Source organism: Rutidosis leptorrhynchoides, chromosome 5 (genome assembly GCF_046630445.1).
Source record: "Rutidosis leptorrhynchoides isolate AG116_Rl617_1_P2 chromosome 5, CSIRO_AGI_Rlap_v1, whole genome shotgun sequence".
In the NCBI taxonomy this organism is placed as follows: Eukaryota; Viridiplantae; Streptophyta; class Magnoliopsida; order Asterales; family Asteraceae; genus Rutidosis; species Rutidosis leptorrhynchoides.
Genome location: NC_092337.1, coordinates 177,226,501 through 177,244,821, shown reverse-complemented (window position 1 = coordinate 177,244,821; position 18,321 = coordinate 177,226,501). Strand labels below are relative to the sequence as shown.

The 18,321-nt window shown below is 38.2% G+C and overlaps 1 protein-coding gene across 1 annotated transcript; it reads left to right on the top strand.

The window, feature by feature from the left end:
• The first annotated feature begins 5,878 nt into the window (after positions 1-5,878).
• LOC139846883 (AAA-ATPase At3g50940-like) lies at positions 5,879-17,047 on the top strand. The gene is made up of 3 exons (XM_071836429.1): positions 5,879-6,258; positions 6,943-7,702; positions 16,553-17,047. Exons 1-3 carry the CDS (start codon positions 5,975-5,977, stop codon positions 16,994-16,996), a joined length of 1,488 nt encoding a protein of 495 aa, XP_071692530.1. The 5' UTR covers positions 5,879-5,974; the 3' UTR covers positions 16,997-17,047.
• The last annotated feature ends 1,274 nt before the right edge of the window (positions 17,048-18,321 follow it).

Genomic DNA, 18,321 nt, shown 5'->3' with positions numbered 1-18,321 from the left:
GGTTCGTGAATCAACCAGTGGCCAAATCTTACTTCCCGACGAAGTAAAAATCTGTGAAAGTGAGTTATAGTCCCACTTTTAAAATCTAATATTTTTGGGATGAGAATACATGCAGGTTTTATAAATGATTTACAAAATAGACACAAGTACCTGAAACTACATTCTATGGTTGAATTATCGAAATCGAATATGCCCCTTTTTATTAAGTCTGGTAATCTAAGAATTAGGGAACAGACACCCTAGTTGACGCGAATCCTAAAGATAGATCTATTGGGCCTAACAAACCCCATCCAAAGTACCAGATGCTTTAGTACTTCGAAATTTATATCATATCCGAAGGGTGTCCCGGAATGATGGGGATATTCTTATATATGCATCTTGTTAATGTCGGTTACCAGGTGTTCACCATATGAATGATTTTTATCTCTATGTATGGGATGTGTATTGAAATATGAAATCTTGTGGTCTATTATTATGATTTGATATATATAGGTTAAACCTATAACTCACCAACATTTTTGTTGACGTTTTAAGCATGTTTATTCTCAGGTGATTATTAAGAGCTTCCGCTGTTGCATACTTAAATAAGGACGAGATTTGGAGTCCATGCTTGTATGATATTGTGTAAAAACTGCATTCAAGAAACTTATTTTGTTGTAACATATTTGTATTGTAAACCATTATGTAATGGTCGTGTGTAAACAGGATATTTTAGATTATCATTATTTGATAATCTACGTAAAGCTTTTTAAACCTTTATTGATGAAATAAAGGTTATGGTTTGTTTTAAAATGAATGCAGTCTTTGAAAAACGTCTCATATAGAGGTCAAAACCCCACAACGAAATCAATTAATATGGAACGTTTTTAATCAATAAGAACGGGACATTTCATATCTTATTTGAAGTTTTAGTATGAATCTTGTTGAAATACAACGTTAATTAAATGGTAAAGAGTAAAGACCTATGTATTGCTGATAGTGGTAACATACACACTATGATCAAATCTAAGAAATATTTCATTGATTAAATCAACTGAAGGAATTATAAATACTATATCAGGTATTGCAAACTTGATTAAATGAACGAGAAAGGCAAAATTCATGTTACCAAATGGTACGAATTTTCTGATAAATAATGTCTTGTTTTCTCTCAAATCAAAAAGAAATTTGTTAAGTTTCTCTGATATATATATATCAAAATGGATATAATTATCAGTCAATGATAACAGAAAATGAGAAATATCTATGTAGCACCAAAAAGCGCATATGATGAAAAGTGCAGCGCATATGATTAAAAGCGCATATTAATGAAAAAGCACATATGGTGATTAATGAAAAGCACATATGGTGATTAATGAAAAGAATATTGAGAAAGAATCACCAATGTTTCTTGAAAGAATTCAAGGTTATATATATGGACCAATTCATCCATCATATGGACCATTTTGATATTTCATGGTTCTAATAGACGCATCTAGCGGATGGTCTCATGTTTGTGTGTTATCAAGCCGTAATATGGCATTTGCAAAGTTTCTTGCACAAATTATTAAATTGAGAACACATTATTCTGATTACACCATTAAAAGGGTGAGAATTGATAATGCTGGTGAGTTAACATCTCAAGCATTTAATGATTATTATATATCTATAGGGATTGTTGTTGAACATCTTATTGCTCATGTGCATACAAAAATTGGTTTAGCTGAATCAATAATTGAATGCTTGCAGCTAATACCTAGACCATTGAAAATGAGTACAGAAATCCCAATATTTATATGGGGTCCTGCTGCGACATTAATTCGCATTATACCAAGTGCAAGTCATAAATATTCTCCCCTATAATTTGATTTTGACTGAGAGCCAAATATTTTCCACCTTAGAACATTTGGTTGTACAGTGTATGTTCTAGTTGTACCACCACAATGCATTAAAATGGGTCCTCAAAGGAGGATGGGAATGTATGTTGGATATAAAACATCTTCAATCATAAGATATATTGAACCCATGACGGGTGATGTTATTACAGCATATTTTGCTGATTGTCATTTTAATGAAATATTGTTCCCTAGATTAAGGGAAGAAATGAAATATAAATAAAATGATGTTTCATGGTGTGAACATCAATTAAGGTATGTTGATCCTCGCACAAAAGAATGCGAAAAGAAAGTTCAAAAATAATGCATATGCAAGAACTTGCAAATCGATTACTTTATGCATTTAAAGATACAAAAAGAGTGACTAAATCATATATAATAGCAGGAAATGCTCCAGCTCGAATTGAAATTCCGAAAGCTAGCAATAATGTCACTCATGAGTCTTTTCCACGTCTGAAATGTGGAAGATCAATTTCTTCCAAAGATACAAAAAAATCATTGAAAAGGAAAATCAGCTGATAATGAGGTAAAAGAAAGTGTTCAAGAAGAACCATAAATCAATATTCCTTCTGCAGAGGATATTGATAAATGTAAATACATAAATTGCGATAAATTATACAATATTATGGAACCAAAATGAAATGAAAAATCTTGATGAGATATTTTCATATAATATTACAATGATATCATGAATAAAGATGATAATCTAGAACCAAAATCTGTCATTGAATATCAAAATAGACATGATTGAGCTCAATGGAAATGAGCAATACGAGATGAATTAGAATCGCTCAATAAAAGAAAAGTTTTCGAATTAATCGTTATCACTTTTAAAGATGTGAAACGTATGAGATACAAATGAATTTTTATCCGAAAAAAAAATGTGCAAATGAAGTTACAAGGCAAAACTAGACTTGTAACTCAAGATTTCCCACAAAGACCAGAAATGAATTATGAGGAAAACTTATCCTCCTGTAATGGATACAATTACTTATTAGATACTTAATCAACCTGGTAGTTACTTAAATGCATCTCATGGATGTTGTTACTACTTATCTGTATGGATCACTTGATAGTGATATATATGAATATACCTGAAGGGTTTAAGGTATCATAAGCATCTAATGCAAAACCCAAGGGAATGTATTCCATTAAATCACAAAGATTTATAAATGGGTTTATACAATCGGGACGTATGTGGTATAACCCATTAAATGACTACTTGATAAAAAAAAAGGTATACATATAAACTTATTTGCACGTGTGTTTTATAAAACAATATTCGGATATGTGATCGTAGCTGTTTATATCAATTATTTTTAAATAAAGAAATCTATGAAGCCATTCAATTTCTAAAGGAAGATTTTGAAATAAAAAAAATCAAGTATTACGTTGATTTACATATTGAGCATATGACTAATGACTTACTTATACATCAAACAACTTATACCGAAAAGATTTTTAAAACATTTTAATATGGACAAGACAAAAACCATTAAGTACCCCTATAGTTGTTAGATCTCAATATTGATACTGATCTATTTCATCCACTAGAAGATCATGAAGATCTTCTTGGTTCAGAAGTTCCATATTTTAGTGCAATTGGAGCTCTTATATATTTTACAAATTGTACAAGACCTGACATTTCTTTTGCAGTTAATTTGTTGACAAGGTTCAGCTCAACCCCTACAAAAAGATATTGAAATGGGATCAAGCAGATATTTTGATACCCTTGAGGAACTGCTGATTTAAAATTATTTTATTCTAACGCTTCAAAACAAGATTTGGTTGATTATGTATATGCAGGTCATTCATCAAATCCTCATAAAGATAAATCTCAAACTCGGTATGTATTCCTAAATGGAGGTACCACAAAATCATGTCGTTCTTAAAACAAACACTTGTTGGAACATCATCAAATCATGACGAAGTGATTGCATTCTATGAAACTACTCGAAAATGTGTTTGGTTGAGATCAATGACACAAATCATTATTGATTCTTGTGGACTAGAATGCTATAAAAGACCAACAACTATCTTCACCAACAACTATATATGAAGATAATGCAGCTTGCATAATACAAATGAAAGAAGAGTATCAAAAGTGACAGAACAAAATATAAATGCTGACGAGGCGCCAAAGCCTACTAAGATGAGGTTCTGCTCGCGTGTTTTAAAAACAAGTTTTAAGTTTGATAGAAAAGAATGATATGTTGGTAAGGCTCAGAAAAGACTGAAAGGGAATAAGAATTGAAACAAGGGTTTTAGCAAACCATGAAGGAGACTGTAGACAAATCACAGGGGCTAAACTTGTACATAAAAGATTTAGATGATACAGTTTCAGATGAACAAGATCTCGTAAAACATAACCAGATTAAAATGAGATACGTTCAATCAACAACTCTGCTGATCTTTATACCAAAGCACTGTCAACCGCTGTTTTTAGAACACACGTTCACAATATTGGCATGAGGCAAGTTCAAAAGATGTGACGACTCAGCGATGTCCACTTGAGGGGGAGTCAACTCTATGCTGTACTCTTTTTCCCTTGGCTAAAGTTTTTATCCCACTGGGTTTTTCTTTAGCAAGGTTTTTAACGAGGCAGTACTAGTTGATCTGTAACGAAACAAAATTATCATCCAAGGGGGAGTGTTATGATATATGGAGTAAAAGTCAAATATGGATGATAATTCTGTTTACATACGCATGCAGAGGAATAGTTATTTGCATAGTAAAATTATGAATTATTGATTACTATTTCACCTACTCTATAATTGAAGATGAAAACGAGTAATGTACAGTTAAGTTTTAGTATTATAAATACTCACTCAATTGTAAGGATATGTATACCATTCTTGAATAAGAATTTAATCTCTTCTTTCTTACTACTAAATTATAACAATTATTATTATTATTATTATTATTATTATTATTATTATTATTATTATTATTATTATTATTATTATTATTATTATTATTATTATTATTATTATTATTATTATTATTATTATTTTGAAAGCCAAACTTTTATTAGAATAAAGGAAATTAATACATAGAGCCTTTTATACAATAAACTTATTATTATTATTATTATTATTATTATTATTATTATTATTATTATTATTATTATTATTATTATTATTATAATATTTTGAAAGCCAAACTTTTAATAGAATAAAGAAAATTAATACATACGGATAGCTTTAAAGGCTCACAAACAGAAACTATCTAAACAATTACAACTCGAAACTATAGACTATGCTATACTATACTAACACTAACATTCTCGAGAGTAATGAATCTTTGTAGGAAAATACTCATACACACAAGGATCCCACAATTAGAAAACAACTTGAGGAGTTGAGGGTACAAGCTGGGTGGAGAGACGAACTACAGTGTCGATGCTTCGACAACAAAGTAGGTCGATCCTACCCACTTAGTTTCTTGGTCATAGGATCAATGAGGATATGAGCAAAAAACCTACGAGTTAACCAATTTCTTCTTTGGCTTTTGCATTAAGGATGGAAGCTAATGGATCGGTTAATCAAGATAACCACCCGAAACTTACTTACTTTCCGCGACAATTGATTCATTCAAAGATTTTTGATTGAATATCAGAAAGGATTTTTGATGGACTAATAGGATCATTACCGAAAGCGTGGTCATTGCGATTTTTCCATAAGAAATAACCCGAAACTCAAACTATCGCTTGCCATGTGGAAGCATCAAAGGAATGTTTGAATTTTAAACTTAATAAAATTTTAATGTATAAAAAACTTTACTACTCTTGTTGTCTTTTTGCGTATTTTGTACTTTGCACTCAATTTTTGTCTTTGTTCATCTTTTCTTATTCTAAGTTTCGTATAACTTATAATAAAACTAGCTGATAGTAACCCGTATCACTAGCCAACAAGCTTTACTTGCTCACAAAGGAAATCCTTCAGCATATTGTTTAAATATTCATTAATATCACCCTATGGACTAACCAATGAGATGTTGATGTTATATTTATAATAGTGTGTAAGATCATTATAACTACCCTTTTGAAAACATATATACACTTGTTATTCCTCTGTTTATGCGGAAACAGATACACAAATATGTCGTCTCGAAGTCTACCCCAGATGCCAACTCCGTCATCGTTACTATCGGCATACGCATCGATGTCAACATCAATCATGCTCTTCCGTACAATGTTTAACCAGCTCTTCCCAATAGAACTCCAACGTTATGTTATTGACGCTGTTCGAGTCTATTGGAAACCTAAATCATCAAAACTAACACTTGTGTTTGAAGAAAAAGATGGCATGACAACTAACCACATGTTTGATGCTGCTGAGTCATTTCTTTGTAGCAGAATCAACCCTGATTCCGATCGTCTTAGGTAACTCGCGCTATATTCACTTTTTATATAAACATAAAAAGTGTATGTATTGTGATTTTACACAATAACTGATCTAGGTTACACGTTTACAAATTAAAAGTGAAAAAATTAAAGTATATCTTTATAGACCACTAACCACAAGTTATAAAATAGGAAACCATCCGGGCATAGCTTGGATGGCCACCAACACTTTCAATGAAGGTGAGGTCACGGGTTCGATTCCCTTCAAGGCACTTCAAACGCTTGGGGCGAACTTAAGAGACCAATAGCCTGAGGATGCTTTACCTGGTAGCGGTGGAGGGTTGGCTTGCCGTTTACCCGGGGTTTAACCGCTGCGGGGGGCCAATGTGCCCGTTCGTAGTAGGGGTTCCTCGTAAAAAAAAAAAAAAAAAAAGTTATAAAATGGGAACTATTTGAACTCGCTTTCATTAAGCTTCTCCTTCTTAAAAATAAAATTAAAAAAAATAAAACTTTTTTTCCTTAATAATGTTTTTTTTTTTGAATGTAATATAAATATCAGCACCCTGCTACTCATGGTAAGTTTGATTTTTGAGACTGAAGTAGTAAACATTATTTAATAACACAACAATATTTACCACCGGATCGGAAAACGAGGCCTAAAAATTTTACAATATCCCATTTGGAATCTATATAAAGTTTTAATATGTGGGTCAATGATCATAGGATCACGAAATCGGTTAAAGAAAAACACATAAACATCAAGTTTGCAGAATCAGAGGAGATACTAGATTCATTTGAAGGATTTTCAGTTACATGGAGGTACGTCCGTCAACAGTCGCAACAAAAGCAGGGAGGAAACAGTGGCGATGAATACGGTAATTATGGTCACAAGAGCGTTTCGAGTGGCGGCTATTCGCCAGAGAAAAAGTACATTGAGCTGAAATTCGATAAAAAGTACAAAGACATTATTATAAGTTCTTACTTGCCATTGATAATTAAAAAATCACAAGACCTCGAGAACGAAAAGAAGGTAGTAAAGCTATATAACTTACAATCCTATACAGGAGGGCCAGGCGGGTTTAAGGAATCGGTGAATTTGGATCATCCGTCGACGTTTGAGACACTAGCGATGGATCCGAAGATGAAAAAGGCGATTATTGATGACTTGGAATTGTTTTTGAAGAGACGAGATTTTTATAAAAAAGTTGGGAAGGCGTGGAAGAGAGGGTATTTGTTGTACGGTCCACCTGGGACAGGAAAATCCAGCTTGATAGCTGCAATAGCGAATTACTTGAAGTTTGATATTTATGATTTACAGTTGACGAACGTTGGAGGTGATTCGAGTTTAAAGAAATTGATGTTGAAAACATCGAATCGGTCGATACTTGTGATTGAAGATATTGATTGTAGCATTCAGTTGCCTGATCGGAAAGGAATTGTTCCGTCTAGATTTCCGGATGTTAGACCTGTTCGTGATCCCCAGGTTTGTTTTGATTGATAATAATGTTTTTTGTTTTGCTTGATTATCTTTTTCTTTTTTTTTTTGGTCGTCTGATAGTCAATTTTGCAAGGACAACAATTCATTTGGAAGGTCAAATATAATATTTTTTTCCCTACTACGAACCTTCCTAGAAATTTCATAAAATAATGATCGAAAATTGATTTGGAAAAGACCAAGTGCATCCCACTTCATTTCCGCCAATCGTCTAAGCACCGTAGAATCAATCTTATTGTAAAATTGTTTGTATTGTAGGACCTTCAATCAGTAAATTATCTTTGGTGTGTGTCTCGTCATTTTGTATAGGGAAATTGACAAAAATACATTTTTTCAACTTTTTAACAAAAATATATTTTATGTAAAAAAATATCAAAATAACACATTAGGTCGACCATGGTTGACAACCTAATAACATGGGTCGACCACCTCATTTTCAAGGTGGTCGACCATCCTTACATTTTGTTCGACCACCTCATGCGTGACGAAAAGGTAGTGTACACAAATTTTTGGTGGTCGAACAAAACCTTGGTCGACGACAATGTAAGGATGGTCGACTATGTAGTAGACTAAGATTATATTATGGTCGACCAAGGCTTTGATAATAAATGGTGACCACCTTGAAAATGAAGTGGCCGACCCATGTTATGAGGTAGTAGACTAAAACTTGGATCGACCTAATGTAATATTTTGACAATTTTTTTGCAAAAAGTGTATTTTTATTTAAAAGTTAAAAAAAAAAGTGTATTTTTGACAATTTCCCTTTTGTATATTTACAAACCAGAACACATGGTAAAAATCTATTATCCTGGCTTAAATTTAATTCATATGTTAGTTAACAATCATGTTATTTGTGTTTTATATTTATCTGATTAGTTTTCATGGTAAAATGAAACATCTACAAAATCATTTTTAAGGGTGGTTTACAAAATTAGATAAACTTTCTGATAAGTATTGAAACACCTGCAAAATCATTTTTAAGGTGGTTTACAAAAATAGATAAACTTTCTGATAAGTATTGATGGTAACATGATACACCTACAAAATCATTTATAACGATGGTTTACCAAAATAGATAAAACTTGCTGGCGTATAGATAAACTTGGCTGGCGTTCAGAGATGAATAATCCCCCAAAAAAGTAAACATGCCAACAAGAGGGGTATTCATAACAAAACGAATATTGGGTTGATGAGTTATGAGTATCATTTTATTGCTATAATGATTATTGATCAAACCAAAATCGTTAAGTGTAATTACATTTCGGGTTTGAGTGCTTAATTTGGAAAAAAAGAGTAGGTTGATTGTTTTAACTCCAATAATTGTGCAAACCCCGATTTGAAATCTGGTTTCCAAGGGCGTAAAACAACCAATTGAATTAACCTTATTCGGTCGGAATCGAATAAGTTAATATCTTAGCGTGGATTAACTCGGATGGTGATCGGAGCACCGATCGGAATTAAATTAACGACTGGAGTGACGTTGTCGCCATTGATTTTGGCAAAGTAACGTTTATGCATCCAGTGTTCTCCAAATGAAGGATTTCACTTGTGTATTTATAGATGTTATGGAGGGAATGATGACGTGGCACATGTCCCTTTCATGGTTGTAACAAACTTTGTCAATCCTGAGGAGTGATGTGGCACCTGTCCCTTTCGTGGGGAATAACAGATCCTAACGAACTTCCCTAGATTTGCGGGCTGACGTGGCATGCGGCTTGCTTGCATGCTCGTTCCGTGACCAAGTGGTCATTCCGGGACAAGATGCCTACTTCGTGACGATGCGTTCTGTTCCGGGACAACGTGCTTGTCCCGGGAGTGCCTTCATGTCGGTTTGGAAGACCGAGACGGTGGTGTCGGTGAGTTAATTCCGGTTAAGGCATCACGGTGCTCTCAGTCTAGCCGGGTGGGTCTCGCCTAAACACTTGCTAAGTGTTTCTTCACAGTCATGATTATGATGACTGGTTTTGCGGTACCTGGCTATGATTATCTCGACCGGTTGTGTGATACCGGTTGCGTGTATGTCATCCAGGTTCTTAGCTTTGCCATTTGTCCGTCATGGTAGAATGTCCAGGAAGATGCCAGACGGATGATGAGAGAAGGAATTAGCAAATCGGGACGTGTAGTGCCGAGTATGGTTTTTGCCGAGATGCTTGCCTATTTTGAAACGGTTCATTATGCGTATCATTAAGTCCCCCCAGTTTAATGAGGGTAACCGGAACGGTTACCGTCGTCAAACTTCCGAGACAAGGCCACGCTTCCTGATTGGATGTGCATTTAATGCTCTTCAGCGTGAAAAGACAGTTTCTGCACATGCACCTCCCTTTTCGTGTTCTTTCCGTTTTTCAATTTTTGTAACGGCGTTCGAGAGATTTCCTTTTGCTCTTTTAATCATTACTTTTGTCGATCCATCTTTTGATCTGATCCGTTGGATCAGTTTTCTTAAAACCTATAAATAGCTTCCATTTTCCAATATTTTTACTCTTTACAGCTTTTGTGCCCTAAACGCTTCTTCTTCAAAAAAAAAACCAACAGTTTTCTTATGAAAAAAAGGTACCTTTTCTACTTCTTTCTTCTTTACTTATTATTTTTCGTTTTCGTTCATATGGCGGATCAGTCTTCCACTTCTACTAGCGTAGGTGTTCCTGAAACTTCTGGTAGACCTTCTGTAAATGTTAATGGAATTATGAGTCAAGTGTGCGATAAGTATCTTGACGAGATAGTACAAAGGTACCCGTTTTTGTCCCGTTATTCGTTGAGAGTGCCTGACGCCACCCATAGAGCCCATAAGCCTCCTCCAGGCATGGTTACCTTTTACGGCCATGCCATTAGTGTGGGCAACTTTCGACTGCCATATTCCGAATTTATGTATCAGTTTTTTGAGCACTATGGTATAGCGCCTGCGCAGGTGCATCTCCATGCGTACCAAAAATTGGTGATATGGGAGATGTACCTTAATCACTACCACATTCTTCCTACTGTCCGTATGTTCCGATTTTGTTTTTCCGTCTCGAAGTCCGAGGTTGGATGGTTTACCATCAAACGGAGAGCGGAAATTAATTTTATTGGAGATATGGACACGTCGTTGAAGGAGTGGCGGGAGTCTTTCTTTTTTGTTGATAGAAGAAGACTGCCACCACGATTTGTTAGGCTCTGCGAATGGGCAACCGATCTTAAGAAGAGGGCCAATAAAGTCCCGATTTTAAATGCTGCTGAGAGGGCGTGTATAGAAGCTATTCGGGGGTTTAGGTTTCCACAGCGGCCATACCCGGAGGCTATGCTTGTGTTGGGGGAAGTTAGCCATCAATGGTCGGACCCGAGTACCAAGCCTGTTCTTCGTTTTAATGGAGCAGGTGAAGACTGATCCCAGCCAACTGTTATGTCGTTAGGTTAATTGATCTTATGCTAATCTTGTTTACGTTTGGTGTTTTACACAACAACGATGGAGTTTGCTACCGCGCTGGGCTTTGGTGATCTTTCAGAAATTCGTGTGGAGAGCATCCCGGTCAATCCGGGGGAGCAGCCGGATGTTGTGCCTCAAGACTTGGAGCAGAATGATGGCGATGGGACCGATTTGGCTTTTCAGGGTCCCGATGTGCCGGAAGGGCATGCATCAGTGAAGAGGAGGATTCACGAGCTTCCTCAGCTTCGGAAGAAAGCCAAAGGTGATTGTCCTGTTTTGGTAAAAAAGAAAATCTCCTCTATTTGTGTTGCAAACATTTTGACATGTCTTGTGCTTATCGTTGATGTTTTTTGTGTTGTAGCCGTTGCCGAGCCATCCGTGACTGAGACAGAGCCTCTAAACATAGGTGATGCTGAACAGTTTGACCTGAAGAGCATTGATGACATGCATTTTCGGGTGTCTGTTGGTGACGATCTTGTTCGTTCTTTTTCTCAGCTGGATATTGACTATCCCAGTTGCACAAGTTTTTTGGAAAAGGGGGTTTCTCCCTCCCTTCGCCAATCGGCATCCGCTCTTTCTCGAGAGGACTCTTTGGCCATTCGTGCCCGGGCGCTCATGGCGATGAATACGCTTATCCTGGATGGGTTTGACCGGGAGAAGCAGGCGGCAGACCTGGAGTGCCAGTTGAAAGCAGCCCGTTTAAAGTTGTCTCAGGCTCCTCTTGCCCGGGAGGCTGTTACAAGTTTGGAAAATCAGCTAAGGACCGCCAAGGAGGAACTCGGCCAAAAGGAGAGGGAGGTTGTTGCTGCCCGAGAGGAGTGTAAACGTCTGCGAGGCAATCTTCCTGCTATTTTGAAGAAAGCTATTAACTCTCCCACTGTGAAGGTGCCCTTTCAGGGCTACTTGGACAGTGTTGCGTCGGCCAACTTCACCCATGCCGTTAGGTTGATACAGAAGTATCATGCTAGTGGGGTTACCTCCTTTCATCCCGAAATTGCTGAGAAGGTGAATCCATCTACTCTGGAGTCGGTTCAGGCTACTGCAAAGGCTTTAAGGGAGATTCGTTTTGGTAGCTTTGAGGACCTTTGCGCCGGTGATGATACGACCGTTCAGCAGCTTTTAGATTTTAATTTCTGAAAATTTGTACTGCACAGTTGTGCATTTTTTGGGTTAAACTTGTAATGAATCACGTACAGTTGTTTATGAAATGTTAATTTCATGCGTTTTGTGTAAATTTTTCTTGAGTTGAACTAGTTCATGTCTTCATATGTATGCCTAGAAATACATTTGTGTTAGTTTTGGCGTGTACACCGTGCAGTCACACGTGTTTATGCCATCTACTCATTAGCCATTTATTAGTATAAACTTGTACCGACGAGGGCTAGGCAGTCACCTCTTAAGGGGGTACAAAACGTGCATGGGACTTACGTGGATGTCGGAATCCGTTTCGCTGCTGGCCGTTTATAGTTGTGTAGACATTGTTGTGAATAACATAATGATAAAGTTATTGCAAATGGTAAAAAGCTTTTTATTAATTCCTTGAAAAGGAAAAAACATACATCAGTTCTTTTATTACAAGAAAAAAGAAAAATCAAGATAACCGTGAATTGAGGTGATCAAATTCAATCACAGCATCTATCGAAACCTCAGTTACTTCATTTAGCCACTTTCATTTTTCTCAACCGCTATCTTATCTCGGTTGGAACTTTCACGACTTTCGGTCCTCGAACATTTGAGTGTCGGACTATGGGGTTTAGCCGTTCCGCGCATGCTACTAAAAGATTTCTCCCACTCTGACCGGCGACGTTGGCCGGCAATTGCCTTATCTGCCTTATGAAGCATGTCTGAACTTCTGTTACCGGGATGTGCCGTCGGGGAGAAAAAGGTCAGTCTTTTAAGAACAGAAACACGCTCTTCCTCCATGACATAGGGTGTCCTCCATGACTCGTCATCTTGCCTGTCTTGAGTGGCTTCGTTACCGGGAAAAGGGTGTCGGGTGGATTGAACTGTTACTACGCCTTGCCTGGTTGGAAGCTTGAGTATACCGTGAGCAGTAGACGCTATGGCGCCGAACTTTTTGAAAAACTGCCTTCCTAGTATTACGTTCGTTGCGATCACGGATTTGACGACATAGAAGTCGATTACTTCACTGCGAAAGTAGGGTCGAGTGCCCACCGTGACCGTTGCCTTGAGCCTTCAAATTGTTTCTTCAGCGTGACCAGAGAATCCGGAGATGATGGCATTGGATTGTCTCATCTTCCTCCCGACACACTTTGGGAGCCGGGAAAGGCAATGAGCGTATAACACTTCGACTTCGCTTCCCGTATCGGTGTACATCTCGTTCACCGGGAATCCATCTATCAGTCCGATAATGACTACCAGTTCATTCCACGAGTACCATGTTGGTATTCCCGGAAAAGTGATTGTAGCGTCTTTCCAGGAATTCTGTGGGGCAAACTCGTCCTTCTGAACATTGATCATGTTGATAACAACTTTATCTTTCACTTTCTCTCGCTTCTTCCCGTCTTCCTTCTGCCAACTGAATGTTTTGATGGGGTCAGCCTTTTTAAATTTCCTTCCCGACAGCAAGTGGTTGAGTTCACCTGCTTTAATCTTTGCGATGATTTCACGTATCAGCGCCTTACACTCATCGGTGTCATGGCCATTGCCTTCGTTGAACTCGCAATACTTATCTGACTTTTGACCGTCACGTTTTTCCAGCGGTGCCAGCGGAGTAAACTTTGCCTTCACGGGCTCTGTTAACAGTATCTCCCTTGGAGTTTTGGAGAGGCTGTCGATTAGGGACCCTTTATCGTACGGCTTCCAGCTGCCTTTGTCATGCCGATGGCTGTCATGACTTTTGTCGTGACTGTTGTGATATTTGTTGTGGCTTTCGCTGCGCCTACTACTGTCGTGGCGGTGCCTGCTGTCGCTTCTTCTCTTTTCCTCTCTTCTCGATGATACCCGGCCTGTCTCTCCCTTCCCGAGTGTTGGTATTGCCTAGCTACCGTTACAACATCTGCAAATGTACCTGGGATGTTCCAACGGAGTTCCGAGACAAGTGACGGGTGTGTGTCTTTGTCCAGGCATGTGATAAATCCGGAAATCTGTTATGTTTCCGGGAGTCCTGGTATTTTCTGACATTCCAGCATGTACCTTGTGATGAAGCTTTCGATTTTCTCTCCCCGATACATTGAGATTTCGTGAACATACAAGTGCGTATACGTGTGTCGGCGAAGGTTCTGATATTGCATGAGGAACTTTTCTCGCAAGTCCGCGAAGCAAGTGATTCCATTAGGTGGTAACTTTGCAAACCACTCCCTGGTAGCCGACTGTAGCACCGTCGGAAAGAGATGGCATGCTACCTCGTCATTCCAGTGCTGAGTTTTCATGGCGCCCTCGAAGATTTGCAGGAAATCATCCGGGTATGTAGTGCCGTTATACACCCCCAAAGTGACCGGTATGACGATGTTGGCGGGAAGTGTGCAGCTGGCATTTCGTTGGCACAACTTCTGACTAGTAGCCGACGTCTCAACCCGTCGCTTTGCTTTGTTACCGGTGATCAATGCGAAGAGATTTTCAAGTGCTGTTCCCTGGACGGCGGGTTGTGACAGGGAATGTTTGTATGCCGGCGGCGCAGCTTGCACGAGAAGCTCGGTCAACCATGCGTTTACGGCATCCTTGTTAACACCCCCACTTCCCGTACCAATGCTTAACATCGGACCAGTTTTCAGAACGTCTAAAGTTTGGGATTGTTGCCTCTCTGCTAGACTGTTATCGTTCAGCATGGACTTCAGCTTTTCGATTACTTGCTTTTCAACGTCGATGGAGATCATTTTGGTGATCATGTCGGTGTCGTTTTGGGACGTTCCGATGCCACTTGATCCACCAGTTTTGAGACCAATCGTGCCGAGTTTCATCCTATCTCCACCGAACGGTGACCCCTCGTGTGTATCCTCATCGTCATCCGAGACATTCATCTCGTCTCCCGACGCGTCGTCGGAATGAATGTGAGCGATTGACTGCTTTTGAGGTTGAGGTGGTTCCACCAGTGGTGTGCTTCCCTTGTTCAAAGGTGGCTGAACATCGTCGTTCGTACCTTTCTTGCTTGCCGTTTCACTACTTGGTTTCAGTGTGTTGTTCGTACCTTTAGGTGGCGCCATTTGATCAAACCAAAATCGTTAAGTGTAATTAGATTTCGGGTTTGAGTGCTTAATTTGGAAAAAAGAGTAGGTTGATTGTTTTAACTCCAATAATTGTGCAAACTCCGATTTGGAATCTGGATTCCAAGGGCGTAAAACAACCAATTGAATTAACCTTATTCGGTCGGAATCGAATAAGTTAATATCTTAGCGTGGATTAACTCGGATGGTGATCGGAGCACCGATCGGAATTAAATTAACGACTGGAGTGACGTTGTCGCCATTGATTTTGGCAGAGTAACGTTTATGCATCCAGTGTTCTCCAAATGAAGGATTTCACTTGTGTATTTATAGATGTTATGGAGGGAATGATGACGTGGCACATGTCCCTTTCATGGTTGTAACAAACTTTGTCAATCCCGAGGGGTTATGTGGCACCTGTCCCTTTCGTGGGGAATAACGGATCCTAACGAACTTCCCTAGATTTGCGGGCTGACGTGGCATGCGGCTTGCTTGCATGCTCGTTCCGTGACCAAGTGGTCATTCCGGGACAAGATGCCTACTTCGTGACAATGCGTTCTGTTCCGGGACAACGTGCTTGTCCCGGGAGTGCCTTCATGTCGGTTTGGAAGACCGAAACGGTGGTGTCGGTGAGCTAATTCCGGTTAAGGCATCACGGTGCTCTCAGTTTAGCCGGGTGGGTCTCGCCTAAACACTTGCCAAGTGTTTCTTCACGGTCATGATTATGATGACTGGTTTTGCGGTGCCTGACTATGATTATCTTGACCGGTTGTGCGATACCGGTTGCGTGTATGTCATCCAGGTTCTTAGCTTTGCCATTTGTCCGTCATGGTAGAATGTCCGGGAAGACGCCAGACGGATGATGAGAGAAGGAATTGGTAAACCAGGACGCATAGTGCCGGGTATGGTTTTTGCCGAGATGCTTGCCTATTTTGAGACGGATCATTATGCGTATCATTAATTATGATTATGAGTTATGATGTGTACCTTTGTATATACATATGCACAATAAACTTTTAAAATTATTATCATTATATTGCATTTTCTATTTACCTTATAGTCTTGCCTCCTATTTTTTCTATATTTATGTCTTACACACAAAAACTAAATGTACAAAATAGATTAATAGACTTGAACAATTAATTTAAGACACTTTATCAAAATATCGAACAATTAACATGAGACGGATAGAGTATTAAATATTAAAAAATTGCGTATGACTTCATAAATAATCATTATCATGATGTATTTGATTCACTTAATTGTTCTTTGTAGTTCTCTTTATCGGGGCTTTTGAACTTCATAGACGGGTTATGGTCATGTTGTGGGGATGAACGCATTATAATATTTACGACAAACCATAAAGAAAGACTTGATCCAGCATTGCTTCGACCAGGACGAATGGACGTACACATTCACATGTCATATTTGACCATTGATGGATTCAATATACTAGCGGCTAACTACCTAAACATTCATGACCACCATTGGCGATTTAGGGAAATCGAAGAATTGATCAAATGTAAGAAGGTCACGCCGGCTGAGGTGGCAGAGGAACTCATGAAGTCTGATGATGTGGAAGTTGTATTAGATGGGCTCGTGAACTTTTTAAAACGTAAGAAGGTGGAAGAAGATGAAATTATAGATGGGATCGAAGGGGATGAAGGAGATTATGATAATCAAGTCCGAGAAGCTAAAAAGGCCAAAATTATAGCTTGATTCCAGATTTGTATCAAGTTAGATGTATTCTTACCCATTACTAGTGATCATACCGTGTTAACTAACCGTGTTGAGTTTAAAAGAAAAAAAAAAAAAAAAAAAAAAAAAAGTAAAAATGTCGCTTTAGTATGATGATTATGGCAAATTACAACCATCTATTATTATGTAATGTTAATGACAAAACGCTTTATAGAAAATTATTTTCAAAATGATGTGTTATGTTAATAAAATGCCAAGGTTCATCCATTTGACATTCATCCATTTGACATTCATAATCCAGATTACTATCTTTGTAGTCTTGTTCACATTTTTTTGGGCTTTATGGCCTAATCACGGATCATATTTAGAAATGACACTCAAAGGGGGAAGGCACGGACCTCTTACATATGCAACCCTCCCATTATAGTTTTTCCTAAGTCGGGGCTCGCCTACCCATCAACAGATTAGTTTTCGCTATTGCCCATGTTCCACACTCATGGATACCACGACATTTGGGTATGCCCGCGCATAATTATAGATTTACATTGAAAATGTAAGTATATTAATGTGTAATTAAATATATGTATGGGAGTTGACGCGTATACAAATTGATTCAGGGGAGGCCCAGAGAGGGAACAAGGTGCTCAACAGTTTGGGACTCAGGGTTTTCAGGGGCCCAATTGTTTTATATATAGACAGGGGCGAACTTATGAAGGGGCAAGGTGGGGCCCGCCTCCAGTGGATTTGCAATTTTTATTGCAAAATTTTTTTGATTTTTCCCCCGGTGTATTTTTTTCTCCCAAACCCTTCATATTTTTTTCTGCCAAAACCTTCATAAATCAGGACATTCTACTCAATAACCATTCAATAAGTGCACACTGCAAGAACTTTATATGTGACAATTGAATACTAACAATATGAAATGCACATAGAATGTAATATTCGTCCCACATCGGTTGAAGAGGGAAACGAAGCATGCCTTATAAGGGTGTGGAGACCTTTCCTAGCATGACGCGTTTTGGGACCACAAACGCAGCAGATCTCATGAGAACTCTGCAGTTAAGCGTGCTCAAGCGAGAGCACTACTGGACTGGGATGTCACATAGAAAGTAACTAAAGTGCACATCAACTAAACAAAATCCTTGATGGTTAAACTTCTATCAGATACAAATACAATAACAAAAATGCACAATAGTTGCAACGCAAAAAACTCAGCTTCTAACAAACCTAAAACCTTTACCCGTTTTCTTCATCGTCTCAGCATAGCTCAAAAATACATCAGAAACCTCAAGCTTAACTTCAAACCTCAAGCGAGTCGTCTAGCGTGTTTAAACCTTTCTAACACA

What these genes read in the sequence shown, in the direction of transcription:
- LOC139846883 (XM_071836429.1), top strand. Translation starts at nt 5,975, where the DNA reads ATGTCGTCTCGAAGTCTACCCCAGATGCCAACTCCGTCATCGTTACTA. An exon ending in CCTGATTCCGATCGTCTTAG is followed by an intron (nt 6,259 to 6,942) that starts GTAACTCGCGCT and finishes CAATGATCATAG; the next exon opens with GATCACGAAATCGGTTAAAG. An exon ending in GACCTGTTCGTGATCCCCAG is followed by an intron (nt 7,703 to 16,552) that starts GTTTGTTTTGAT and finishes TGTTCTTTGTAG; the next exon opens with TTCTCTTTATCGGGGCTTTT.